At 44.3% G+C, this 27,124-nt stretch overlaps 1 protein-coding gene across 3 annotated transcripts; it reads left to right on the top strand.

The window, feature by feature from the left end:
* Positions 1–100: 100 nt before the first annotated feature.
* taok2b (TAO kinase 2b) lies at positions 101–26,293 on the top strand. 3 transcript variants are annotated; one of them, XM_070990981.1, is made up of 20 exons: positions 101–639; positions 4,648–4,788; positions 5,746–5,817; positions 5,909–6,010; positions 6,908–6,953; positions 7,061–7,157; positions 7,438–7,551; positions 8,850–8,941; positions 9,113–9,206; positions 9,814–9,895; positions 10,493–10,660; positions 11,997–12,203; positions 12,940–13,151; positions 13,400–13,577; positions 13,662–13,790; positions 13,895–14,098; positions 14,326–14,565; positions 19,906–20,118; positions 21,842–22,024; positions 22,714–26,293. In XM_070990981.1, exons 2-20 carry the CDS (start codon positions 4,657–4,659, stop codon positions 23,635–23,637), a joined length of 3,489 nt encoding a protein of 1,162 aa, XP_070847082.1. In that variant the 5' UTR covers positions 101–639; positions 4,648–4,656; the 3' UTR covers positions 23,638–26,293. The 3 variants fall into 3 exon arrangements, with proteins under 3 accessions (XP_070847082.1, XP_070847081.1, XP_070847080.1); XM_070990980.1 differs by having other exon boundaries at positions 19,906–20,127; XM_070990979.1 differs by lacking the exons at positions 19,906–20,118; positions 21,842–22,024; positions 22,714–26,293 and having other exon boundaries at positions 14,326–17,429.
* The last annotated feature ends 831 nt before the right edge of the window (positions 26,294–27,124 follow it).

Here is a 27,124-nt window from a genome sequence, read left to right as displayed (position 1 = left end):
AACCTCCTCGGCCACGCGAGGGCGTAATTGCAGCTCATCTGCACGCTCCGAAGCGTAGAAGAAGAATATTTCCGTTTTCCTTTCGGCTCCCGCCCCGCTCCGCCATCATGAAGTCCTGAACAAAAACGGATGAGAGTCGAGCAAAATGGGGATAACACGAGCTGGAGATGAAATCCGCCGACAACACTAACGTAATGACAGCGCAAAGTGGAGCACGGAGCGGACCCGTGGAAATTAATGAATCAACTTCCCATTGAAAACGTCCTAGGCAGCTCCTGGCGTTACGTTATTTAGTTAGCGGTGTAGCTAACAGCAGCTAGAGCTAGCCTCTGATTTTCTTTGGAAGACAGCTCTGCTACTAGCTGGCAGTCTCGCTTAGCTGACAGGCGTCAGTCAGCTAGCTGTCACTTAGACTGACTGGCACTTTACTCATGTCAAGTCTTGCAGACGTGCTAGCTGTCCAATTGACTGGGAGCATCAGGATGGAGAGGAGTTTGAATAAAAGCATCGACAGGCAGAATGTGGCTGGTTCGTGTTGAATAGACAGCAGTGCCGAGGAAAGGGGAGTGAGACCAATATTTTCCAGCCAGGCCAGTTAGCTAGCTTCAGAGCTAGCTACAGTGGATCCCAAAAGCCACGGTAAGACATGTTATAAATCATTCAGCATGCTAAAGCAGGCGAATGCGCCTCTCTGCCCCCGTTTGCATGGAAAAGAGCAGCTAGCATTTTTGACCACCCAAGTTAATTTTCAGATCGTGGAGACGTTGACATTGACATGCAGGCTTGTTGTTGGCCTGCAGCCTGAATACACAGCCAGTTGGAGTTGTTGTTGTCTACTGTTGAATATATGTCATGCATTTCTTCGGTGACCAAGAGCAAAGATAGCCTAATTGACCAGCCAAGTGAAAAAGCCACCCAGCATGCTCAGCTGAGATGCACACTGTACGTGATACAAGCAGCTATCAAGATAATTACTTCTCTGTCTCTCCAGCCAAGGACAATCTGCATTTTATATTCTTACATATGCCCAGGGTGCTCCAAGGTTGTGAAAATGCCTGTGGGTTCAAGAGATAATCCTGGATGAAGCCACATAATTGCAGCAGTTTGCTCCTCCCGTGTTTGTCTGAGGATGACATGGATGGCTTCTTAAAAAAAAAAGATGGAGAGCTTTCTTTAGGCTTGGTTGCAAGATTTCAGGAAGTTGTCTTTTTGAAAGGGAACCACATGCTTCCTCTTTGAAAATTGCCATGAAAGAAACGTCTCATCTGATGCATGTTGGTTTTGAAGTGTTTTCAAATGCTGACAGGGAAGCTCAGCTGTTAGATTACTGACCACAGCATGGGGCATGTGTTAGAGTTCCCCATTAACATGAAGCATGTGCTCCATCTTCACATTAAGCCTTTGACAAGATCCTTGTGTCCCATGACGAGGGATACTTTCAATATGTCTCCTCTTTTGAAATGGCAGCACAAGTATCTTACATGCATTTATATTTTCTGTTTTGCTAAAACATTTTCTGTAGCTGTGCTCTTGAAAATAATGTTGGGTTTAAAATGGCTGCAACTGTAAGCAAAATGATGTGGTTTCATGTCGGACATCTGTAGAAGCAAACATCTATTAAGGTAGTCATTAAATAATCCATCATCACTTTGATCCTGCATGATCGATTATGGCTTCTAATCCAAAAGAAAATTGGCATCACCTTTAGAAACAAAGCAAGCTAATTTAAGTATTTGAGCAGGAGCGAAGTCATTTAATGTTTCCTACTCTATTTCTTAAGTTGACAGACACCACACATGACAAATCTCTATGGTCTCAGGGTATATAGTGTCACATCACCTGAGCCAATGGGTGAAGATACCAAACTGACCAAATCAGTGATCATTTTCATCCCTTAATGTCCTAATCTGAGTTTGCAATCACCACATGTGTTTTATAGCATGCTTCTTCCGATCCCGAACACCACACCTTTGGCCATATTTTCATAATTGTCCAGGAAACCTCCGATGACCTTTTCACAGAGATATCGCTCTCTGTAGTGGTTACTGGTTCATAGGCTTTGAAAACAAAGGTAAAGCTTGTGGTCGCACTGTTCCCACACAGTGAGTAAGTCACGGGCCTGTTAAACTGGTCTGCTGGTTTACTTTTATCTTATAAAAGTTGGCCTGCCGTTGTCTGTTGCTTTTCAGAGGGATTTCTGTACTCGAGCTCGACCAATAAGTTAGTCAGGCTGATGCTGTAAAATGGCCTTTTCAGTGTGTAAATTGGTCACAGTTCTCAAAACCAAGTGGATACAAATCAAGATTGTTTATATTTCCAAAAATTACTGTCAGCTGATACATCGTCATCAGTATCAGCCTAAAAAAATCCAAAACTGTTCTGGCTATGTCCTGGACAGTTCACATAGTTCAGGTTGAATTGATGTTTCTGTTGGTTTGAACAAAAATTTAAATGAATGAAGTTTGCTTTCTCATACTGATCTTTGAGACAAACCTTGTCTTTCACCTGGTTCTTATCCTAATTTATGCTTCACTGACTGATTTCACAGACACATGCATGCACATCACATACACAACTGTGTGTGCAGGCGGTGACAGACCAGGGGGGACGGGGCAGCCAAAGTAATTGTCAGAGGATTGTTTTTGTTAAACATACAATGAAAATCTGAAGCTTTTTTGAATCTGAGTTTAATGTGAGAGAGGCAGGTGAAATAAACCGTGCGTGAACAAGCAATGGCCGCCTCTGCCCTTTTGAAATGGCAGTGGCTCGTCAACATGTTGATGTTCCAAATAATGAGTCCTCAGTAGTCATTACTACATAATTCTATGAGCACTCAGTACTCATGGGTCAGACCACACCCACCTTCAAAGGCCTTCAGATTGATCACAACTGCATCCCCCCACCCCTAGAGAAAAAAAAATGCCTGTAAAAGCCCAAATTTGGCAGCCTTTGGCACACATCTAAAACCACGCCTATTCCTGACTGATCAGAACTTTTTCTATAAAGATAAAATATATAATGTGGAATAACACACATGCTTGATCACACATATTACAACAGGACATTCCACTACATCATACTTTATTTCTAAAACAGTATTTGACACATCTGACGTTAATTTTTCATAATTGGTCAATGGCAAAAAATACAAACACGTTCTAAAGTGTTGGTTGCCTGTTTTATTGGTTTGCAGAGACGTCTCTGCTGTAAAAGAGCGCAATGTCAAAAAACGATCATTTGTCATTAAATGTTTTGCTAATATATATATAAAATATAGCGCCAAAGACGAGTCTCTGCTTTCTACTTAGCAGAACAAAACCTCTCTGTTGATCGTGCACACTCACACGCACGCATGCATTCATATAGCGCATGTGGGGGCGGGACTGACAGAGATGGGAGCCTTTCTCCGTCATCGTGTTCACATTGTTTAGAAGTGGATGTTAGTGGTCGTAAAATGTGCGGTCAATGCAAATCTCAGCGTGTTAATCGGAACTGTTTTTTTATTAGAATCCAAAATAAATAGAAATAATAAAGTAGCCGTCTGGATTTAGATGAGTAGGTGTCTGGTTGGCTGGTAGCCGGCTGTTATGGGAAGCAGCGCGCTCTGATTTGGCGTCACAGCTGGTGTGATCCCATTGTAAGATGGTCTCTAGTTTTACCAGTCGTCTTAGAGTCGGCGGGCATGATTGAAACTGGGATACCATGATCCATGATTAAAATGAATGTAGGCCACGTGCGCGAAGTGGGAAGGGGGGGGCAACCCCAGCCAACCTGCACCCTTCGCTTGGACCACAACTGCAAACCTGTACGGTTCCATGACTGCATTTTGCACGGTTGTCAAGCTTTTGTGTTGACAAAATCTGTCCACAGGCATGTAAAGGACATGGCAAAGGACTCCAAACCGCTTCTGTGGTAGTCCGTGCTACAATAGGTGTCTCCAGGACCACTCTTTATCATGCTGACACGCACAAACTCACAAGGTGAAAACAATACCAGCCACGCTGTTGGGACTGGAATACATTGTGCAGTGCAAATTTCTTCCACAACTGGATCTACAGATGCTAAAAACTGAATAAACAGCGTCTGGTGAAACTGTGGTAATCCACTGTTCTTGAATATTGCAGCGTTAATTCTCCAAAATGACAAGTACAGCAATGTTTTGCCAGTATTGTTCAGCCTTATATTTCTGGTCGAGACAGATGGATGATGATGATGATGATGATGATGATGGATGAATGGATGGATGGGCATTCGAAGCTGATGGGCAGTTTGATGTTTTCCCATCCGTGTGAGCCAACACAGATTTTCATTTTTCTAGTCGCAAGTAGTTTAGATGCAGATGTGGAGCAAGATACGCAATGTACAAATGAGCCAAAGTGACTCTTAAAGCGAGCCCGTGGAGTGGAAAAGCAAACGCTGAGTCCAGCTGTCTGTGACGACGAGCAAAACACCAGATATTAAGTACTAGATATGTAGTGTGTCAGTTACATCTGATCGACTAGACCTTTTTTTTAAGTTAAAATTTTACTAAAGCAAAACTCTCTTGCTAAACGCATAAACACACAGACGTCATGTTTCTAACACAAACGTCGGTAAGCCCTCCAAATAACAGACGTTCACCCAGTGTGTCTCCTCCACGCTCACCAGGCGCTGGCCATGCCGTCGAGTGTGCGGGCCGGGAGCCTGAAGGACCCGGAGGTGGCTGAGCTGTTCTTCAGGGAGGACCCTGAGAAGCTCTTCACAGACCTGAGGGAGATCGGCCATGGGAGCTTCGGAGCGGTCTACTTTGTAAGTCGCTTTCCTCAGCGTAAAGAGTAAAAGTAACAGGATATTTGTGCCGCAGTGGCCACAACTTGCATGCGTGTAACACATTGCACACAAAGGATTTCACCATTTAGATTATTAATCTTTATTAGCTAGTAGCTCCTGTTAGCTTGAGACCAAGAAGAGAAAACTGATCTTGTTTGTGTGAATTTGCCTTAATTTATCAGAGCATTATGTAATTAATGTCATACAAATGAAAGTAAAAAGCCATTATAATCGAAAATGTGTTGATTTGCTTCCTTTTTGCCAGAGAAAAGAAGTCATTTGAAGTTATCACGCTGGGCTAACTCGAGATGGATGATTGTCACTAGCTTTGACATCCATCATATAGACAAAAAATTCTATTTAGTCTTGACAATAGTTTTACCCGCGCGAGCTAAATCACATTGTTGCTACAAGTGATATACAAGGTAAGCACAGCAAAGGAGAATGGCTGACAGACAATGGTAAGAGTGACGCTGTGGGTCAGAGATGGTGTCTGTTAGACAGGACCGAAGGTGGTGGTAGTGGTGATGATGAGGATGTCAATAAGAACACAAGGTGCATAAATCAATGAGCTGAAGATGAAAGGTGGCAGGAGAGAAGAGAAAAGGTAAAAGCACAGTGCGAGTCAAGGACAAAGGACAAACTCGTAAGCGGTGGATGAAAAGGCCTGTTAAATGAAGGGTGAAAAGGAGCTAGTCATGGATGAAGGGGCCGACGGGAGAGGGCAGAAGAGAAGAGGGAAGGAGGCTCAGCACAAATCCTGTTCTGTCTAATAGTGACTTCTCTGTTGGATGTGATGGAAAAATGGCTGATTAATCCCAGATTTTTTACTGAAATTAAGCGGCTGAATTAAAATACAAAGCAGGTGCTTCTCTACCTTTTAGAAGACTTAAAACAAATAAGTCTCATCTGTTGTCTCTCACCCTTCCACCTCAGGCCCATGACATCCGCACCAATGAGGTGGTGGCCATCAAGAAGATGTCCTATAGCGGCAAACAGTCCAATGAGGTAGGACCTGGCCCCTCTCCAACCCTCCATCTGTGTCCGAGCTGTGAGGTCAGTTTGCTCGTGAGTGATCGCCGCTCTGCTTATGTTCCAGAAATGGCAGGATATCGTCAAGGAAGTGAAGTTCCTCCAGAAGCTGCGCCACCCCAACACTGTTGAGTACCGTGGCTGCTACCTGAGAGAGCACACAGCATGGGTGAGCGCGCGCGTGTATGTGTGTGTGTTCTCGTCCTCCTATTTGTTTGTTGCCTCCTGACATCGAAATCAACGAGCAGTTGATAATCATGATGAAAGCATAGAATCAGAGTTAATGTGAACAGCTGGTGACATAAACAGAGTGATGATATACATCGATTACTTGCATTCATAGTAAGAATTCAGATGTGGTGATTAAAGCTTTGAGAGTCCAGACATTTTTTTCAAAGTGCTTGAATGTGATTGATGTAATGAATGAAAAATAGAGATGAAATATCCTCATTGTTTCTCTCTACAGAAAGCCATTTGCTCAGAGTTTGATGGCTGTTTGTTTCCACTGTGAAACTGTTATCACCTCAAGTTTTATTTCTCCCCTTCAGTCCCTTTTTTCCCCTCACCTCACTCTCATTCACCGTCTCAACAAAAAGCCTATCTTTGTTATAAACCCCTCATCCTAATATCGATACTGGTGGCGCCAAGTACTTCTGTATTTTCTCTATGAAGTGGTCTGCAAGCTGTAGTTGCCACAGAGACTGTTTGACTGAAACTTGACCAACAGAACCTGGAACCATGGCACAGGAAACCAGTTCAGTCCCTGGTTCCTCTGTTCCAAATGCAGGTTTAGTTCCAGAGTTCCTCAAAACGTTCTTGGTAGGCTGGGAGAGTATTTTTGCTGTACAGATAACACTGATGTAACACTGATGTTTAGGGCGTCTGCACTGTTCAGTGCTCTCACGCTTTAACAGCTGTACTGAACGCTCAGGTAAAAGTGCCTCCGGTCCAAAAAACCCTCTGCATTCGGGTCAGGTGTGGAAAAAGCCCTCAACATCAAGTGTGCTCCTGGGTTAGGCTTCCTAAAATAGCATGTGGTTTAACACCCGCTGTGCCTCTCTCCTAGCTGGTGATGGAGTACTGTTTGGGCTCAGCCTCTGACCTCTTAGAAGGTAAGCAGGAAAGAACAAAGACAAACAGCTAATTAAGAAATACTGATGACTTAATTATGTATTTCACATAAATAATGCCTCATATCCCCTGATTTCTCTTTTCTCAGTCCACAAGAAACCCCTCCAGGAAGTGGAAATAGCTGCCATAACCCATGGTGCATTGCAGGGACTGGTGTATCTTCACTCTCACAACATGATTCACAGGTAACCCCTGCTCCTTTTCTCACTATCTGAATCTATTCTGCTCTGCTCGCCCACACTTCTGACAAGAGACAAAACAAATACAGGGGAGAAAGCACAAACTGTGCTGCCTAAGATTCGCTTATGCAATGGTGTATATACTCTTTGTAACTGTGCAGCAGCGCATTTCAGCGCGTCGTGCTGCTCCCCACCCTCGAACAATGCATTTTTATGGCACGTCTCTCTATTTGTTTTGTTTTCATCACACTTTTCTTGACCGTTCCCGTCGTCCTCTCTCTCTCAGGGACGTGAAGGCAGGAAACATCTTGCTGACAGAGCCCGGCCAGGTCAAACTGGGAGATTTTGGCTCTGCCTCCATTGTCGCCCCGGCCAACTCCTTTGTGGGAACACCTTACTGGTAAGATGTCAGGCTTTTTGCTCCTGATGTTGTCATCCTCGTCGTGAGATGGTGGTTTGAGAAAAGCCTCTACTGGTGGATTTGCAAGAATTACACCGAATTATGATCCAGCAGAGCTTGCACCTGACCCATGTCAGTATTAATCAGCTTTTCCAAACAGACTTTTCCCAAAAATGGTCCCGGCTTATAAAAAGATGTCATCAGCCCTCCTGGTTGCTATGGTAACAGTAAGCTTGTAGGACTACAGGTCTCAGATTTCTGGGGGCAGCAAACACTTCTTGAGCAGCTACTTTGCTGTGACCACTGTTTTGTTGCCAATCGAGATGGCGAACACATTGCACTTCCTGTAAGAGCTTCACAATAAAAGCCTCTTGAATTTTTTTCATTGCGAAGCCTCGACTCCGCCACTAACAATTAAAGCTACTATACAGAGAGATAATAACTGAATATAAATACATTAAATGGCTGTTGAAAAAAGTTGGCAGCTATAAATAATGTGTCAAATAGGGTTTGATATGATGAAAATCTGAACAATTATAAGATAAGAGAAACTTTATTGATCCCACACTGGGTAAATTAGGTGGATTAGAATTAAACAAAGTTAATTTAAGAATTAAGTTGAGTAATAGAATTAAGTTTCAGAATTAAATAAATGAAGTCAAAGTGAAAACAAACATTTTTACATCTTTTTCTCTTATATTTTGATATTAAAATCTAATTTGTTTTTCTTCAGAGAAAATACTATGTCTCCACCTTCTCCTTGTACCCCTAATGGTACAGAGTCATGCAGGTAGCTTCAGTTTAATTTGTAATAAACCAAACTTCAGATAGCTGACTCTGGACCGCCTGCCTGTGCTTTGTGTGTCGTGACACTCTTGAAATGAAAAGGCTCCAGCAAGGTGTGGTGACCCAGAAGTCGGATTCAAATTCATTCAAAACGAGCAGCAAAGTGAATCCCAAACTTGATCAAACATTTCACCTTAGACGAACCCAAAGTCATTAGACACTGACGTGTATTTACTGAGTACTTGTATTCTAAGTGTTTAACTGTCGGTCAGCTAATCCTTTCAGCACTGCATGCATATTTCTCTCAAAGGCATCGTATTCCACCATTCATCAGCTGCAGGTGGCTGTTGTTAGCATACATGAGACAGCCCAACCCTCATAATGCCACGTCTATTCATGTGGCATAGACGCCGGGAAGGACGGTGAGCCCTGAGGTGGTTTTCTCTGTTGGTCCAGGATCAAAGGAAGAGAGCTGGAAATGGCTGAATTGCTTTGTTGTATCCTCCATGCAGGATGGCCCCTGAGGTGATCCTGGCCATGGACGAGGGTCAGTACGATGGGAAGGTGGATGTGTGGTCACTTGGCATTACCTGCATAGAGCTGGGTAAGAGACGGCCGTGAAACGGTCCACGAATGTGTTTTTATGTGTTCACAAAGCGGAAAGCATCCAACCCTTTTCTTTGCCTTCTCTTCTCTCGTTTTCTTTTTTTTTTCTTGCTCTTTATCTGCCACTCTCTGTCTCTGTCACGCTGTGTCGTGCTTTGTCACTCTCTAGCGGAAAGGAAGCCTCCTCTGTTCAACATGAATGCTATGAGTGCCTTATACCACATCGCCCAGAATGAGAGCCCTGTGTTGCAGTCTAATCACTGGTGAGAGTCGGTCCTGACCACTCTATGTCCTTTTAGGCTAAATAAGACTTTTGTTGCACTGAGTTTGTGTTATGCTGCGTGAGATTGTGTTATAAATGTTGCTGTTATAAAAGAGCTTCCAATGTCACTGAGGCTCCTTCAACAGTTTTCAAAGGATTGAGGATTTGATTTGATTGTGGGTTTTTTTAGATAAATTTGACAGAACTCAGTAAAATCACCACTGACAAAGTGCTGATGCTGGAATAAAAACTTTCAGTATTAAATTAACTTGCGCTTGGTGCCTGCAGATCTCAGTGAATCAAGAAGCACATGCCGAATGGTAACAACAATGGTTTTATCATTTCTGTTCAAAATAAACAAGATGCACAACACTTCCTGTGTGGGGCCCACAGAACAGGCTCATTTTAAAGGGTCTTATGTTAAATGCTTTGTGACATCCTTTATTAAGCTACAGCACTGAAAAACAAAAAAAACAGCTAAAAGTTCTTATTTTACAATGAAAAACGTAGAAATTAGACCACCTGAAATCATGGATCTGTGTTGCAGTTGGAATACTTCCAGGCTATGTTCAATGACGCGTTTCTAAAGACATTTTTGTTATTTTCAGGTCGGATTATTTCCGCAATTTTGTGGACTCCTGTTTGCAGAAGATCGCCCAGGACAGACCTACCTCTGATGTACTGCTGAAGGTACAAAGCATCAAAAGGACTGTTTGATGTTGCACATAGAGGCAGGCGGAGACATGCGACTGCCTCTTTGTTAGAGCGTCTTTATGATCGAGCGTGAGGATATCTGAAATGTTAATACAGTTCAGTAAAATAAAGTGCTCCCATCTTTCTTCACATGCCACCAGCTGCTCGGTGTCTAATAAACACTGCAGTAGTCTCTCTTTACAGTTGTTGGTACTGTTGGCTCAAGTGTGTGCTGGCATAACAAGCAGGTCAGTTCCTTGCTGTTGGGGAAGCAGATCGTTTGCAGAGCGCTTGAACTTCAGGGAAAATATCAAAAGGAAACATGATCTCTGTGATCGTCATCAGGAAGGCTACGTTTATGTGTGGCTACAGTGATGCTTCATAGGAAGTCATTTCTGTGATATATTCTGATGACCAGTTGTCCTTCAGTCACAGTCCTGGTTGATAAGCAGAATGGCAGTATAAAGAAAACTAAGATCAGCATCTTAACTGTGATCGGGACCGTTGAGTCTCAGAACCCTGTGACTGTTGAAATCCTCAGCCTGTCTCTGTCCTTTTCTTCCCCCCATTCTCTCAACCTTTCTGCCCACCCAGCACCATTTCCTATGCAGGGAGCGTCCCATGACGGTTGTGATGGACCTGATTGCCCGCACCAAGGATGCTGTCCGCGAGCTGGACAACCTTCAGTACCGGAAGATGAAGAAAATCCTCTTCCACGAGGCACACAACGGTCCCGCGCCAGAAGGAGGCGATGAGGAAGAGGTAAGACTGGAAGACGTGAATTTAAAAAGGCAGAGAGTTCATTCAGTTCGAGATGCAGTGACTGATGGAATAAATAATGACCACTGTTGGCTTTCAGCTCTTAATTTGTGTTCACTCTGAACAATGGATGTCGTGATCAAGTTATTTTGGCCCCGATCCTGATCTGAGTCATTAAACTTTAGCATCTGCTGATGCAGAGTCCGATCCAATACTTACATTAACTGAAATGTTGATTAAATATCTATCTGACACATTGAATCGCAGCCATAGCCTCCTTAATCTGACACATTTTTCATGAGCTATTTGATCCAAATACTGAAGGTGGTGGTAAAAAACGATAAAGTTTATCATCTCAAATCACTGACATGACATGAATGAAAGTTTAACTGGATAAAGTGACTCCTGAAAAGACTCCTGGTCACTCTGTTTGAGTTGTTGGAACTATAAAAACATTCACAGGGTAACAGAGTGAAGACAATCACTTTATTTAGGCCAGTCATCTAGTTACCTACAGGATAAATGTTAATTAGCCATAATGGACGTAACCCACCGGCGACTAAACATCCAGCTTCTACTACTGGATGTTTTTTGCCTGTGCTACTGAAAAGAGAGTTGGAGTCAGAATTTAGTGAATCTTTGTATTTTGCCAATCTGGGTGTCAGAACTCTGAGTCACTTGGCACCGATGCTGATCCTTAAGATCAGCTTTGGACATCTTTAAATATTGCCGTGGATTGCTTTCAGTGGTCTGATTCTCGTAAAGTGAAGTGAGTTCGCATTGCCTCAGAGTGGTGCAGTGTGTTGCCACGCATTGCATTTCCTGCCAACCACAAGCACCAAACAAGAACACTTGAAAGCACACTTGAAAGCGCACTTGAAAAGACTCCGTAGATTGATCTTTTGTTCATTGCTTAATATTTCACCTGGAAATGCTACTCACACCTCATAACTTCCACTTCATAAGTTCCTGTTGTAATGCCAAAATAAGTAAGAAGATTCATGTGTCAGGGTCTGTGAGGGAACACAGCTGGCTTTAGCATCCATCCTGCCTTTGTATTATACCTCTCAATATATATTGGGAACTTTGGACCCCTTCCTGTCCATACAAAGGCCTTTGTTTCCATCAGCATTTAATTCCAGTCGGTTGTTCCCCGAAAAGGAAATGAAGGAATTCAGAGACTGTGGGGCTGCACTTGGCCTGTGTGTTTCATATTTTACTGTCTGCTCAGACGGCATGAGCACATTCATTTACACAACTGGTACAGAATCACCATCCTAAAAGTGTCTTTCCCAGAACCTTTTATCCATTTTAACCAAACTTCCTCCTCTTCCGCCAGGATGTGGAGCAGTACATGCTGCGCACCGGCACAGTCAACAGCATGGAGAGCTCCCACTCTCTGCCGTCCATGTCAATCAGTGCCAGCTCCCAGAGCAGCTCGGTCAACAGCCTGGCAGACGGCTCTGATGACAGCGGGGAGATGGCCATGATGCAGGAGGGAGAGCACACCGTCACCTCCAACAGCTCCGTCGTGCACAAGCCCCTGGTCAGTCCATATGTTTTAATGTCTGGAGGCAGGCACGTTGAGGAGCGTGGGAGTCCTGTCCCTCACAAACCCTGTCAGTTTGACACTGAGCCCAGTATATATGTATATTAATAGAGAGGACTTACCGGCTTTCTTTTCTGAAGGGTAAAGGAACAGAACTAAAAGTTGCTTTAACCCCACAAACCAGCAGCAGCCATGATTGAATATTGAAAGCCATGATTTCTTTATGAAAATCGTAAAGTTACACCATTTTTCATTGCCAGAAACTGGAAATACTGATGATGAAACGAAATGAACCCACCGTGAGTGAAAATGTGACAGGAGAAGAAAACACTCAAAGGGAGTTCAGGGTAAAGATGCATCAAATCAGTCTTACTTCAATGCTGAAGTTGCACGAACTGTTAGACCATACATTGGCTGCACAGGGGAAGCTGCTCTGTCATCATCAGACCAGTTATACATGTGCAAACTTGCACCACCTACAGGAAATGGAAGGTAATAGCAGCACCAGTTAAGACATGCAGATGCACAGTAGGCATGTCAGCGTTGCCACCTACAGAGTAGATGAAGAAAACCACTCTTTGGACTATGGGGACCACAGCCATATTTAGTTTAAATGGCCAGTCTTTTTCATTTTTGGTTCAAAGATGACATTTAGACCTGTAGTCAGTCGATTCCTATCCTCAAACCAACACTTTCTCTCGTCTTTGTCCTCCTCTGCTGGTCTCCACTGTAGAGCCATGACAACATCTACGATGATCCCTATCAGCCAGAGGTCGACTCACAACAAGAAGCTTCATCAGCTGGTGGTGGTGGCGGAGGGGGTGGAGGAGGAGGGAGGCGCCGTCGAGGCAGAGACCATTTTGCCACCATCAGGACAGCCTCGCTCGTCACCCGTCAGATCCAGGAACACGAGCAGGGCTCGGCCCTGAGAGAGCAGATGTCGGGGTAAGGTGGTGATTGTGACTCAGGACTGGCGCACATGCATGTACTGCCTGTGTAGCTCTTAGTCATACTCGCAGTTTTAAAGGACTTCTAAAACTGGAAATAAAGCAGACACCTCTAGCTTTTGAACTTCAAAGAAAACCTCCAGTGAAAACCTTGTCAGAAATAAAAGTCAGTCGTGCTCCGTCAGTGTCTCTTGAGAGCGTACCTTCTTCTTTCTGGCTGACTTCATGTGTTGTATCTCCTCACAGGTACAAGCGAATGAGGCGGCAGCACCAGAAGCAGCTGATGGGCCTGGAGAACAAGCTGAAAGCGGAGATGGACGAGCACCAGCTGAGACTGGACAAAGAGCTGGAGAATCAAAGGAACAGCTTCTCGATGGAGGGAGAGAAACTGTCGAAGAAGCACCAGGTTATCCTGGAGAAGGAGGTGAGCCGGTGGAGGAGAATGAAGTCAATTTGTGTGCTTCTCACAGCCCTGATGTTAAAGAGAGTTTATTTTCTTTTCATTTAGACAAAGGCAGTCCTGACTGAGGAGAAGAAGTTCCAGCAGCACATACTGGCTCAGCAGAAGAAGGAGTTGACAAGCCTGCTGGAGTCCCAGAAACGGCAGTATCGTCAACGCAAGGAACAGCTCAAAGAGGTGCTTCTAGGTTTTGGCCCTGCACAAACGGCCTTGATCTGTCAGCTTGATATCCTGCCTTCACATCGCACTACTCTACTTTCTGTCCTTTGCTTCCACTCAAGGAACTGAACGAGAACCAGTCAACTCCAAAGCGGGAGAAACAAGAGTGGCTGGTGCATCAGAAGGAGTGTCTACAGCAGCTGCAGGCAGAGGAGGAGGCCGGCCTGCTCCGGCGGCAGAGGCAGTATTATGAACTACAATGTCGCCAGTACAAGAGGAAGATGCTGCTGGCACGCCACAACCTGGAGCAGGATCTGCTCCGAGAGGTACTGTTTTTAGATTTGAACAGCGTGTCCAGCCTATGACATAATATAATATAACTATAATGATATAACACAACATATTTTAAGCAGCCAGCAGTCCGGTAGCATCCACCTTCCATCACTATAGCTGATAAAAACGGACTGAGAGAAAAATAAAAGAGATTTAGAAAAATATGTTGCGTGTAAAGTTTCCCCGCGCTGCCTCTTCATCATCATCTTTTCCTCTCTAGGAACTGAACAAGAAGCAGACTCTGAAGGACTTGGAGTGCGCCATGCTTCTGCGTCACCACGAGTCCACCCAGGAGCTGGAGTTTCGCCAGCTGGGCTTGGTGCAGCATACGCGGGCCGAGCTGATCCGCACGCAGCACCAGACGGAGCTCACCAACCAGATGGAGTATAACAAGAGGCGTGAGCAGGAGCTGCGTCAGAAACACGCCGTGGAGGTCCGCCAACAGCCCAAGAGCCTCAAAGTGAGTGAGAGCACCCAGGGCCAGGGGTCTCCCGAGGAGGGAGAGAGCCAGACAACAGAGGACAGCAAGGCGGGGGTGGTGCAAGTAGAGGTGGAGGACGAGAGGGATGGCGAGTTAGAAAAGGAGAGTGAGGTGATAGCTGAGGAGATGTATGAGGGTCAGGATGAGCTTGATGGGTTGAAATTCAGAGATGAAGAGGTGGTTGAAAGGAAAGATGAGGTTGATGACGACGGTAAACCAAAGGGAGATGACGACAGAGAGGAGGAGAAAGAGGAGTGGAAAATGGGTGAAGCAGGCGCAGACGCGAGGGAAGTAGAAGGTGTGCAGTGGGTGTACGAGGATGACCACAGTAAGACCTCACACATAGACACTGATGAGGAGGAAGAGGAGGGCAGGGGCGTGGCTGACGGCTGTCCGTCAGAGCTCATCTCATCCCTTTCCCCAGAAAAGAGACGGCTCCGCCTGCGAGACATGGATGAGCTGTCCGAGTTTTACTTCCCCGACACTCCGGAGGAGCTGGAGCCCATACCCACCTCACCCCCTGCCCCCGCCCAGACTTCCCTCCCCTCACTCTTCTCTCACGCCATCTGCCTCCTCCTCTCCCTCTCCGCTGCCGCCCAGCCCTCCAACCTCACTCTGCTGCTGCTCTCCATCTTCCTCCTCTCCCTCCGTCGCTCACCTCCTCTGCCCTCTGTGGCTTCCATCCTTCTCTCCGCCGAGCTCGCCTTCTTGGCGCTCTTCTTTTCGTACCTCTTCCTTCGCTCCTGCTGCTCTCTGTCTCTCTCCACCTACTTGTCGCTCAGCCTCTGGGCCAGCGGCCTCTTCAGTTTAGGCCTCTCCTTCAGTTTGGGGATTTATTACATCCCCATGATTTTAATCTCAGCCTCCTTCCTCAGCTCTCCCTCCCTCTTCCTCTCTCTCTACCTGGTGGTGGTGCTGGTTGTCAGGCCGGCCCGCGACTTCTTCCAGCACGCACCCCGTAAAGTCAACCGCCTCTGCATGCGCGTCCTTTTCCGCCTGCCTCGGCCCTTGTTTGCCATGTGCCAGTCAATCCTGGGCGGTGTGGCCGAGCGTAACCTCTATGAGATGTTTCCCAAAGCTGGCCGCAACTGGGGTGTGCGTCAGTCCAAAATCCCAGTCCCCCTCAAGAGCTTGCCTTTGGAGTATCAGGCTCGCCGCAGGAGCACCTCACCCCTGGCCAAGGGCCTCCTCTGGGTGAAGCGTTTCAGTAGACGCCCCCTCGGGGTCCTAGCAGACCTGGCTAACTCCATAGTGCTCAAACTAGCCAGACAGCTGCTTCAAAAGCTGCCGCTCACAGTCAGTGTTAGACTCCAAACTCTGGGCGTCTTGAAGAAGGAGGCCCCGAGCAGGCTGCCACGACTGCTGCCCAGGGAGGTGAGAGAGAGGAGGCAGAGGGAGAGGAGGGCGAGAGAGAGGGAGAGGCAGAGGAGGGTGGAGAGGGAGAGGATGTTTCGTGATGAGGTGAGGTGGGAGTGCGGGTTGAGACGGACTTCATCCGGAAGGTTTGTCAGGGGGAAAATGCGGCCGTGGAGATAGCAGGAGACGATTAGACGGAGACGTGTGTGCTGGTGGTGTGTGTGCGTGTGAACGTGATCATGTTCCATCGTTCACCCATCGTCTGTGTGTCTCTTTGATTTGGGCCCACGTGTCTCTCTTGTTATGTAATTCCCAAACTGGTTGCTGGTCACATTTCTTTAAGATGAGACACATTTTACTCTGCACACATGCAAATGTACATCTGTGGCTGAAAGTGATTTTGGCTGTTGAAGCTTATCTAAACGTGCGCTCTTGTGCACACACAAGCCGTGCTGTGGAACCTGTGGGCTCTGAGCAGTAAACGTGCAGCCAATCCCACGGTTCCTGCACCCAAACCCAGTGAAGTTTGAACATTTCATTATTGTGCTTTTTGTAAAAGTTCCTTTAAGTTTCTTTAATTTTATTATTTTGCTCTTAATTTGTAAGACAAAGATTTTTATGGTTATTTTTAAGACCGTTTTTGTGCAATCTTTTATTTCTTTCCTTTATTATTGGCCTTTTTTCATGGCGTGCGCTGTTATTTCAGTGCTTAGAACAAATACGACAGTGTTGCGTAGCTTCGTGGCTATAATTTCACTCCCCAAAGCTAAAAACTGTGAAAAGAAACTTCACTAACATCACCCTGAACACTAGCTCTCAGCCAGTAGAAAAGTGCAATAATCATCCAAGCAGAAATGTCTGGGACCACTGTAAGAAATTTGATATCATGTTGAAGTGTAATTCCTAAATTTAAAAGTGGGAAATAGTCAGCAGGTCTTACTTTACAGGACCTGAATAACAAAGTTTGGGTCCATTTATCCAGATCTTAAAGTCTGGTCATTGTTTAATGTTCATTACAGCTGGTGAAATCTTTATCTCTCAGATTCTAGCCCTATGTACTGATTTTATTGCGCTTTATGCAATAATCTTTCTATGATTTACCGTGTAAACATTTAGATACCCCCCCTTGATAATCATATAAACTTACACCAGTTGAGTGCCTAGTTACAGCTGTTTGCACACACAGTAATAGTCTGTTGTGAAGTGTCGTGTCCTAAAGTTATAGCAGAAACATAAGAAAGCAGGATATACTTTGGAGTAGTGAAAGTATAATATAATAAAAACCTATTTAATATTTCATTGTAGCTTAATTTATGTGAAGCCATATAGACAATCTTTTGAGACGCGCAATCGTAACATAAGTCGGAAGATTGATGCAACTACTGAATGTGAACGTTGAGATTGAAGAGAAGATAATCAGTGATCCAGCAGACGTCTGGTTAATTTTGCACTGTCCCAAAGACCATTAAAAAAACAAAAACACCAAATATGGGAGAACGGATCACTTCAGTATAAGGCTGCAACTAATGATTATTCCCATTAACCATTAATCCTCTCCCTTAGACGCTGACGTACCCACAGCCTGTCGTGATCTCTTCTCTTGTTCAACCCAAAGTTCAAAACAGAGATATTCAGTTTACACTGATACATAACAGAGACAAGCAGCAAATCCTCTGATGTACGAAGCTTGAAAAACGACTGAAACGGTTCATTTCTGAGTATTTTTTCTGTCAATCGGCCAACCGATGAATCGCTTCAGCTCTGCTTCTGTCGGACCAAAAAGAAAGTTAAGAGTGCCGTTTTATCTCGTGCTTTTTGCAAACACCAAAACACTCCGATGTGTGCGTGCGTTCAGTTGAATGAAGTGAAAACCAAATGTAGGTGAAAAGTTCGTGACACGCCGAAATCTGAGATTATCCAGGTTTTTTTCAAAATTTGCATATTTGCAAAGGAAGTCTGGTGAAGACGAGCGAAATGCATCAGCGCTTATGAATGCTTTTCATGTAGGAAAAAGTGCCGTGTGTGTCACCGAAGGATGACGTTTGAGCCATTTACATGCAGGAATATTACCGAGTAGGACGACTCGATCTTAACTGTGTTTGATCCAGAGGGAACAAAAAAAAGCAGGGCACCTGCGTCAAAAAAAAACAAAAAAACAAAACCTTTCACAACAACCATTGTTTTTTGAATGTAACTTTATTTGCCATTGATTTACATTTGTGTTCCAGTATCAGTTATTTCCTGTTCCTCTGTGTATGTTTACATGTTTGTATGCTGTTTTGTTGTGACACCGTCTCAGAGTTTATCACCTTGAGTTTTTTTTTTTATATATATATATTTAATTTATGCAGTATTTATCAGATCAGTACTGCATTGTGTTGGCAGCCATTTTTGTTGTCCTTTTATTCTCATACCAGCTGCATGAGTGTTGGCGTACTGTATGGCGGCGTGCTCGTAAGCATAGGTAGAAATATTTTGTCATACTTCAAGATTTTTCGCAACACAGAAAAAAAAATAAATTCTTTTGTGTGAAAATCATTGTCTTGTTTGTTTTTATGATTTTCGTTTCCATTATTACCACGTCTTCATTTGTTTCCTTTTCCCCCGAGTTATCAGACAATCTTACCATTTTGTTCATCATTCCTCTTGTATCATCATTCATTTTACTTCTGTTGTCATCTGTCCCCCCCCCCCCTCTAAAATCCACCAAAAATAATGTCAGCAGGCGTCTATGTGTTTGAGGACAAGGATGTCTTTCATAGGACTCCAAGTAGGTCGTGTTGCTTTAATCCACATCCTACATTCCAGATTATGACAGAAAGAGGTGATTGTTTTAAACCATCCCAGATTTTATTTCTGGATGAGGTTTTTTTTTTTTTTTTTAAAGCTTCCACAGTCAAAACGTTCAATCCGGAGTCATAAATAAATTGTAGATACTAACATAAACATGGTTTCTCACTTGAGACGTCAGTACAGATCTGTTAAAGGAACAGCTTCCAATCCAAATGTAAAAAAAAAAAAAACAGACCAGAAGTTATTTTCTATATGATTCATGTTTCCTTTTTACACCAAATGTTTCCAAACATCAAGATTTAACAGCCCCATTTATTAATATCCACAGGACAGATGCACAGCAGGCTCGTCTACGTCTTTGAATTAAATGCATGTGAATACCTTAAAGAGAAAAAAAAAATGTCGATTGGTTCTTTAAATATTTGTATTCTATATATTAACACCTGTTTTTATATATTTAAGAATTATACTTGGGGCATGGACGATAAAATTATTATTATTAGATTTATTTTCACTCTCTTGAGGAACCTGAAGCAACCAGGCGTAATGTCCAACGCTCACAAATTGAAGGAAATACAAGAAAAAGAAAGATAAATGTCCGTAGACAGCTTGGATTTCTTGTATCAAAGTGTGAACTGCTCTCCAGATCCACCTCTCTAAAAATGAGTGCTGACTGTCACATTTTCAGCTTTTTATTAAACGATGAAGTGGATCGTTCCAGAGACTCAGTCAATCAAGTGCACTGTATCATATCTTAAGTTGCTGCATTTACAAAATTCCACAATTGCAAAAAATCATCATAATAAAAATTAAGATGCAAGATGTAAAAATGAAGGAAGAAGACACATATATGCATTTAATTTGTCAAACCTTCACAAAACACTGATAAAATTGCAGCATGTGCACAAAAAGGCAGAATCAGTGAGTGTGGCTGTGATGTGTCACAGGCAAAGATTCAGCATTTGACAGGCATTTGTGCTTTCAGCTGTGATTACTGATGGTGCATGTTTACATCAGTCACTGATTGCAAGTCAATGCAACCCTTTCTTTTAGCATAATAAGTTGTTTTTCCTGATGTTCTGTATTGAACCCGTCCGTCACCGTGTTGATTTATGAAGCCACAGGAGCTCTTTAGCCCAGCTGCCTCCATCTCTCTTCTCTCTCCTCCAGTCCAAAGAGCTACAGATTAAGCGTCAGTTCCAGGACACCTGTAAGATCCAAACCCGTCAGTACAAGGCGCTGCGCAACCACCTGCTGGAGAACACGCCCAAGTCGGACCACAAGGCCGTGCTGAAGCGGCTGAAGGATGAGCAGACCCGTAAGCTGGCCATCCTGGCAGAGCAGTATGACCACTCCATCAATGATATGCTGTCCACACAGGCTGTGAGTAAGGCAAGGAGACGTCGTTCACTTCACACTCGCACCACACCACCACTGCTGTGCCTGGCCTGGGGGCCGCCCTGCCCACCCACCCGCCTGCCAACGAGCCTCCTCCTGGTCCCTCACTGTTAATCTCCACCTAAACCCACATTTCCCAGTCTTACTGAATGATGCACACCTTCCTGTCTCCCCCCTGCAACGATTCCTTTTCCAAAACGTCCCTTTCCCTGAATTCCTGAAGGAATGATCATTATCTGGAGATGATGACAGCTTTGATGAAATTTGACATCGTAGTTCAAAGCATAAATATTAGAGGCATGGAAAAGAAGGGAAATGAGGTTCAGCCATAACTTCAGGACTAAGTGCACTGATATTCAGCCATATAAACAGGTGTGTTTTATCTCCACCACTTTGGCATTGCACTCCTATAATATTGTCGGACTCCAGTTTTAAAAAAAAATGGATCAAAATTGGCGTCTACCTTACCCACAATGTAACACAACTGCTGACAGTTTGGTTACAAAGACCGCTTATTTCCATCTCCACGCATCCCAGATCAGTGGAGTTCCCAGTGGGGGAGGACGTATTACAACATTTATAGAATTTTCCCGATCGAGAGAGAGCTCGTTTAACTATTCCATGTAAGGCTGCCATCAACGATGAGCCTGTTTTCATCATGGATTCATTTATAAACTGGTTAAAAACTTCAGAAAATGGTAAAAAAAATGGCATCACAATTACTTTGAAATTGTTATGATGAAAAGAGAGAGAAGCCGGAACCATGGCGCGTTACAATGAAAACAATTATCATTAAAATACTTAAGTAAAATACAAGTACCTCAAATATGTACTTAAGTACAGTACTTGAGTTGCATTTCACCACTCAAATAATGTTTGGACAGTCCCTGGCGGTTAAATCTCACTCATCCACTGCCCTCTGGAGCTCACACTCTCACACACACAAATCCCAGGCTTTTAAATGAATGAAATATAGTAGGAAGAGGACGGGACGTGACAAAATGTCTCGTTCCCTTCGGTGACATAACGCCCTAACGCCACTTTAATTACCTCACATGGCAGCGTGCCATGTAAGCCCCAGTAAGCCAAATCCCTGCTGCCCTTGTTTGTCCGTAGATCTTCTCACGCTGTGGTTAAAGTCTCTTTGGGAAGGTTTCCCATTCTCTGATTAAGCTCCATCCTGAGGTCAAAAAAAAAGAAGTTTGAAATGAAGAATGTTTTCTAAAATAAGATTCAATCCGTTTCCTGGAGCCAGACTTTAAGACAGACATCACACACACGGGTCAAAGCAGTTCAGCTGTTGTGCAACACTTTGTAATATTATACCCATTTAATTAGATTCAGCCGTGCACCTTTATGAAATGATATCTCAATATAACGCACATTTCTGCCTGATGCATTCTAGTTCATTAGACTTTGTAGTTAATAATTGTTGGTTGCGATTTTAATTTGACAATTTCTTACATTTCCACTAAATTTCATGTCTCACTTCTTCATCCTGTTGAACGCAGCATAAGCAGGCCCAGGCTGATTAAAGTTACACCAGGCTAAACACTGATTCAACAAAACTCTCCTCTTCACCTCCCTCTCTTTTCTTCGTGTTTCTAAGCTTTTCCTCGTCTACCCTCGTCAACACAACACTTTCTAGCCCATACGATCCTTCCAAATCCATTTTTCATCACCCTCTCTCTCTTTTTCTCCCTCTCAGCTGCGATTGGATGAGACCCAGGAAGCGGAGTACAAGGTGCTGCGGATGCAGCTGCAGCAGGAGCTGGAGCTGCTCAACGCCTACCAGAGCAAGATCAAGATCCACACCGACACGCAGCATGAGAGGGAGGTCAAGGACCTGGAGCAGAGAGTGTCCATCCGCCGTGCCCTGCTGGAGCAGAGGGTTAGTGTCCTTTGGCAATCGCTCCTGTGAAAGCAAAGCTCCTTAAAACTGAGTAAAAAACCGCTGGAGAGTTTGAGGAATCCAGTCAGGCTTGTAGAGATTAAAGCAGGTAGATATGTGCTGCTGTTAGCTATAGCATCGTTAGCTTTTGCAAGATTCAGGTGTAACATTTTGCTTTAGTGTGTTGAGTCTTCTACAGTTTACTTTTCTTCAACAGCAGCGGAGTCTTTAAAGATGGTTTTTCACCACACGGCGCTCTCGGTAGCTGCTCTGGAGCTTTCAGTCGTATCGCATCATCTTCCGTGTTTGCTTGGAAGTTGAGACTGAAAGTTCATCCTTGACTTTGGAAACAGCAGTTGACCGAAAACAATCCCACCCCCAGGTCTTCTCAGCAGATGTGCTGGAGCTTTCGATCATATTGCATGTCTTCTGAAAAAAAAAAAAAGGATATTTTGAACATGTGCATCATTTCCACCATAACTGGGCTCCTCCATCTGCTGAGAAAGATGGTGCGATTTGATGAAGAGCTCCAAAGCTTGTGGTGAGATTCAGATCTGAGTCTCAAGATTTACAGTGATTAAAGTGAGTTCCTCATTTGCAGATATAAAGTCTTGAGTCTCGGATCAGGAGAATATGCTAATGTAGGCTGTAGACTGTGTTTCATGTGCACGCTCCCGCTCGTTTCCTAGATCGAGGAAGAGATGCTGTCCCTGCAGAACGAGCGCTCAGAACGCATCCGCACCCTCCTGGAGCGGCAGGCCAGCGAGATCGAATCCTTTGATTCGGAGAGTTTGCGTCTGGGCTTCAGCAACATGGCGCTGACGGGCATCCCCAGCGAGGCCTACCCCATGCAGGGCTACTCCAACGCCCCGCCCTCCGGCTCCCGCTCCAGCAGCCACTGGAGCCACGGTATGCACCCGCAGAACGCGCCCCCGCAGCAGCACTCCCGCCGCAGCCACAACAGCAGCGGCAGCGGAGGAGGGGACCGCAGGAGCGAGTCCTCCTCTTCCTCCCACGGCCTGGGAATGGCCCTGGGGCTGGGACGAGACGGGAGGGAGGTGCACCACTCTTCCCGCTCCTCCGCCTCCTCTTCCTCCTCCTCTTCCTCCTCTTCCTCCCACCACCAGCGCCACCACCTGCCCCAGCACTACCACCACCAGAGCACGCCGCAGCTCTACCGCGAGCGGGAGCGGGATCGGGATCGAGATAGGGAGCGGGAGAAGGAGAGGGAGCGGGAGTGGGCTGGAGTGCGAGGCTCCGGCGGCGACCTGGCCCACCCACACCCCCTGCCCTTCTCCCATCACCTGCCCTCGCGCTCCTCCTCTCAGTCGCTGGCCATGCTACCTCCCCCGCCGCCTGCCCCTCCCTCCATCTCTGGCCCGTCCTCCTCTTCTTCCTCCTCCTCCTCCTCCCAGGGGGGGATCTACGGTGGTGGCGGGCTGGGCGTGCGCGGCGCCCCCAGCCTGATGGCCCTGAGGAACAGCCCCCAGCCCCTGAGGAGGACGGCATCCGGCGGGGGGCCCGGAGGAGCCGGGGGCAGCGACGGCGTCCTGAGCCGAAGCACTTCAGTCACTTCACACATCTCTAACGGCTCCCACCTCTCCTACTCTTAGACGGCAGGAGGGCGAGTGAGGACAGGGTGGTAGCACGAAGGGTGGGAGCGATTTAGGAAGGTAGCTATCACAGGTTGCATCTCAATACTCTCAGCTTGCCACCTTGCCTTGTGTCCTTTCTTGGACTGATCTCTCAGAATAGCTGAAATGCAGGGGATTTAGGGACATCACCCTTCCCTCTGAATGCCCAGAAAGACAAAGAGATCAGTCAACTTCAGAGGCAAAGAGAGGACAAACTGACATTATTGAGCTGGTCCCTGCTTCTTTAGACTCAGGGTGGGTAGAGCGGTTTTCTCCCATTCTCACAGGCGTAAAAGAGGGAGGGAGGAATGTAACCACCTGTAATACCACTGGATTAAGGTGATATTAGTTCAAAAAAAAGAGGAGGTTTTTGTTTAATGTTTTTATCTTTGTTGCCGGCTGTATAAAAGTGAGACAGGAAGTGTGAAAGGTGGGTTACTTTGGCCTTTTTTTTCCTCCCAGAGCTGCAGAGAGAGGGGACGGCAGCCATGTCTTCTTCTATGATGTTCTATGCTGGAATGGAGAAAGAGAGAGGACGGGGGGAGGAAAAAAGGAAAACGATGTGGGTTTTTTTCTTTTGCATTGCGTGTGTATTTGTATGTAGTCCGTAGTGTCCAGATATATCCAGCAAGCACTCGTAACTTCTGCTCCAGCGGAAAACAGGGGAGAATCACAAAAGATGGGTTACTTTAGTCTCCAGCCTGCTGGGGGGTGGGGGGGTGGGGGGTGGGGGGTGGAAAAACACTTTTTATTGATTTACAATAATTGAGGTTTTGTTGATTTTTTTTTTTTTTTGTATTAAGTGTATAAAAAGAAAACACAAAAAACAAGTTGCTTGGAACGTCACCAATGCCTTTAAGGGGTTCTTAAAGGGATGTCGTGCCATCAAAATTTGTATTTGATGACTGCAGGATGATTTCAAACTGAAAACGCAGAATGTTTGTAAAGGCAAGAGACTCTGTTCTAAAAATGCAGCTGGGATGAGGAGACACATTTGTGTGGACATGTACAGATACAGAAGATAAGAAAAAAAAAAAGCTTTCCGGCATCCATGACATATTGAGTATCTAAACAACATACTGTAGGTGTCTACGGGAGTCACTCCAATGCATGAGATAGATGTACAAACAAGCATTTGTAAACATGACCAAACACATTTGAAATGTACCGTACCTGTCCGAGTTTCACTGGCATTCAAGGTCACTCGTCCCACATTTTTGATCTTTACTGTACATATTTATGGGAATATTAAAAACAAAAACAAGTCATTGGTTTTATAGAGTAACAAAGATAACGATAGTAATTTTGATATATTCAAATGAGTATTGAATTCAAGATTTAGAGCGACGACTCCAACTGCATTTTCTATAGGTGTCAATATTACCATAACTAATCCTGATGTAATTGTTGTTGTAATCATGTTCACATTTTTCTTGCGAGAAGAAGAAAAGGGCCCACTTTTACTGTAAAAAAAAAAAATAGACGATAAAAAAACTGTTGCATTGTCAGGTATGGTGTGTGTTCAAGGTATTAATGATTATTAATAAGGGATTATTATTAATAATTGTTAATGATTTATGTATGTGTGTCGAGCGGTAAAGTCTGGTTATATTGCCACTTTTTTTTAAGACACAAACAATTTTGAAAGACACTCCTACAACAGCAACACCCCACCGTTCACATGAACTCTGACCTCCTCCTCTGGACTCTCATAGAGGAAAAAAAAAACTATTTTACAATTGGGCACTGGAATGTAAATGCTGGTTTTCCTTTTTTATTATTATTATTATTTATTTATTTTGAGTTTAGGTTTCTCAGAGGACACGTGGAGAAAGAAAAAGAGATGTGCACAATCCTATCTGCTAATCTGACTGCTGGAGGGTGCAGCATGCAACCAGCGCAACAAGCTGGAAGCGCGAGGAAGAACAGATGAAGAAGAGAAAGGGCGGGCGTCGACTGAGCTGCTGTGAACCTGCACCTTCTCGTGCCGTCGCAGCAGCGGTGACTGCAGCAGCCTGTCCTCGTAGAGAAAGGCACCAATCAGTGTTTGTGACGGCCCCTTCTCCCTTTTTTGTGGGTCGTTTACTTGAAGGAGATCAGAAATAACTGGACTTTTTTCTGTTGTTGTTGTTGTTTTTTTTATTTTAATTGAAAAAAAAAATGAAAAAAGATAATCACCCTGCTGTTTGTATGACTCAGAAACACCAGCTCAAGACAATTCCCTGTATAACCTACTACTTTATGCTTGGTTGGAATCTCAGTGCATGCATAAACTCCTTATATAAACTAAGACTGGCAGGTTGGGGACGGCCGTTGTGTTGGGGACGTCAGTGTGGTAGTGTTTTTAGACGGGTTGTTGTCAGTGTCAGAGGTCGTGGCGACAGCAGGGCAGTCTCGGTCCCTGCATCATCACGCCCCGGATGAAAGATGAAGACGAAGAAGCAACGCAGGCTCATCTGTGTTTTGCAGAGTTTTCGGGTGGTGGGGTTGAAATCCTTATTAAATATTCAAATCAAGCCACTCCAAGCTTGAGAAGGAGAAGGAAGAAGGGTCTTAACACGTGTATTGGAAAAGAAATGGGGTGCTTTAAAAAGTAATTTAAAAAAAAGATAATAAATTGATATTAACACATTAACTCGTCCTGATTTGATGTGCTGTGATGACTTTGTTATTCAGGTGTGTATTACAGGGTGAAAGAACTAATCGGTTAATCGATCATCTGCAACTCATTTGATTATCGATTAATCTTTTTTTTTTTTTAAAAAAGGCCCAAAGGTTTCTTAAATGTAAATACTTGCTGGTTTTCTTTGTCTTCTGTGAGATTAAACTGAATATTTTTGAGTTTTTGACTGTTGGTCAGACAAAACAAGATAACAAGAACTTTGGGAAATTGGCTTTTTTTTTTTTCTTTTACTTCTTTTACCAAAACTACTCATAGAGAAAATAATCAACAGGCTTATTGGTGGGAAACAAAATAGGATTATTTTAATTATCCATCAGTCTTTTCCAATTCTTTTCTTGGCCAATTGATTTACCATTAGATCCATAAAATGTCAGAGTAAAAAAAAAATAGAAAAAAAGGAAGCCAATGTTGACATATTAATGGGGACTTTTTTTTTTTTTTTTTGGTCAAAAACTGGAAAAAATGGATATAACAATTAACCGATCAAGATTTTGTGTCTATCAAAAAACAACTGACCCCTCTTTGGCTTATTATTTTTATAGATTCTAACCACTTTGAGGTATTGATAGGTTTAGCGCACAACATGTTGTTTTCCTTAACAAACCTGTATTTATGCAATGCTGACATTTACTCTCATCCATTGTGCGTTTATCCTGAGCTGCTATTCGTCCTGTGTACTATAACTGACTCTGACATCATTATTATAGGCCGACTGGGAGGATCTTGCGCGCACTTCCCTTTAAGATGCGTCTGTCATCCCTCCGTTAATAAAAGTCGTTCTGG

Source organism: Chaetodon trifascialis, chromosome 21 (assembly GCF_039877785.1).
Source record: "Chaetodon trifascialis isolate fChaTrf1 chromosome 21, fChaTrf1.hap1, whole genome shotgun sequence".
In the NCBI taxonomy this organism is placed as follows: domain Eukaryota; kingdom Metazoa; phylum Chordata; class Actinopteri; order Chaetodontiformes; family Chaetodontidae; genus Chaetodon; species Chaetodon trifascialis.
The sequence above is the reverse complement of the archived record's forward strand: the minus strand, read 5'-3'. Positions and strand labels throughout refer to the sequence as shown.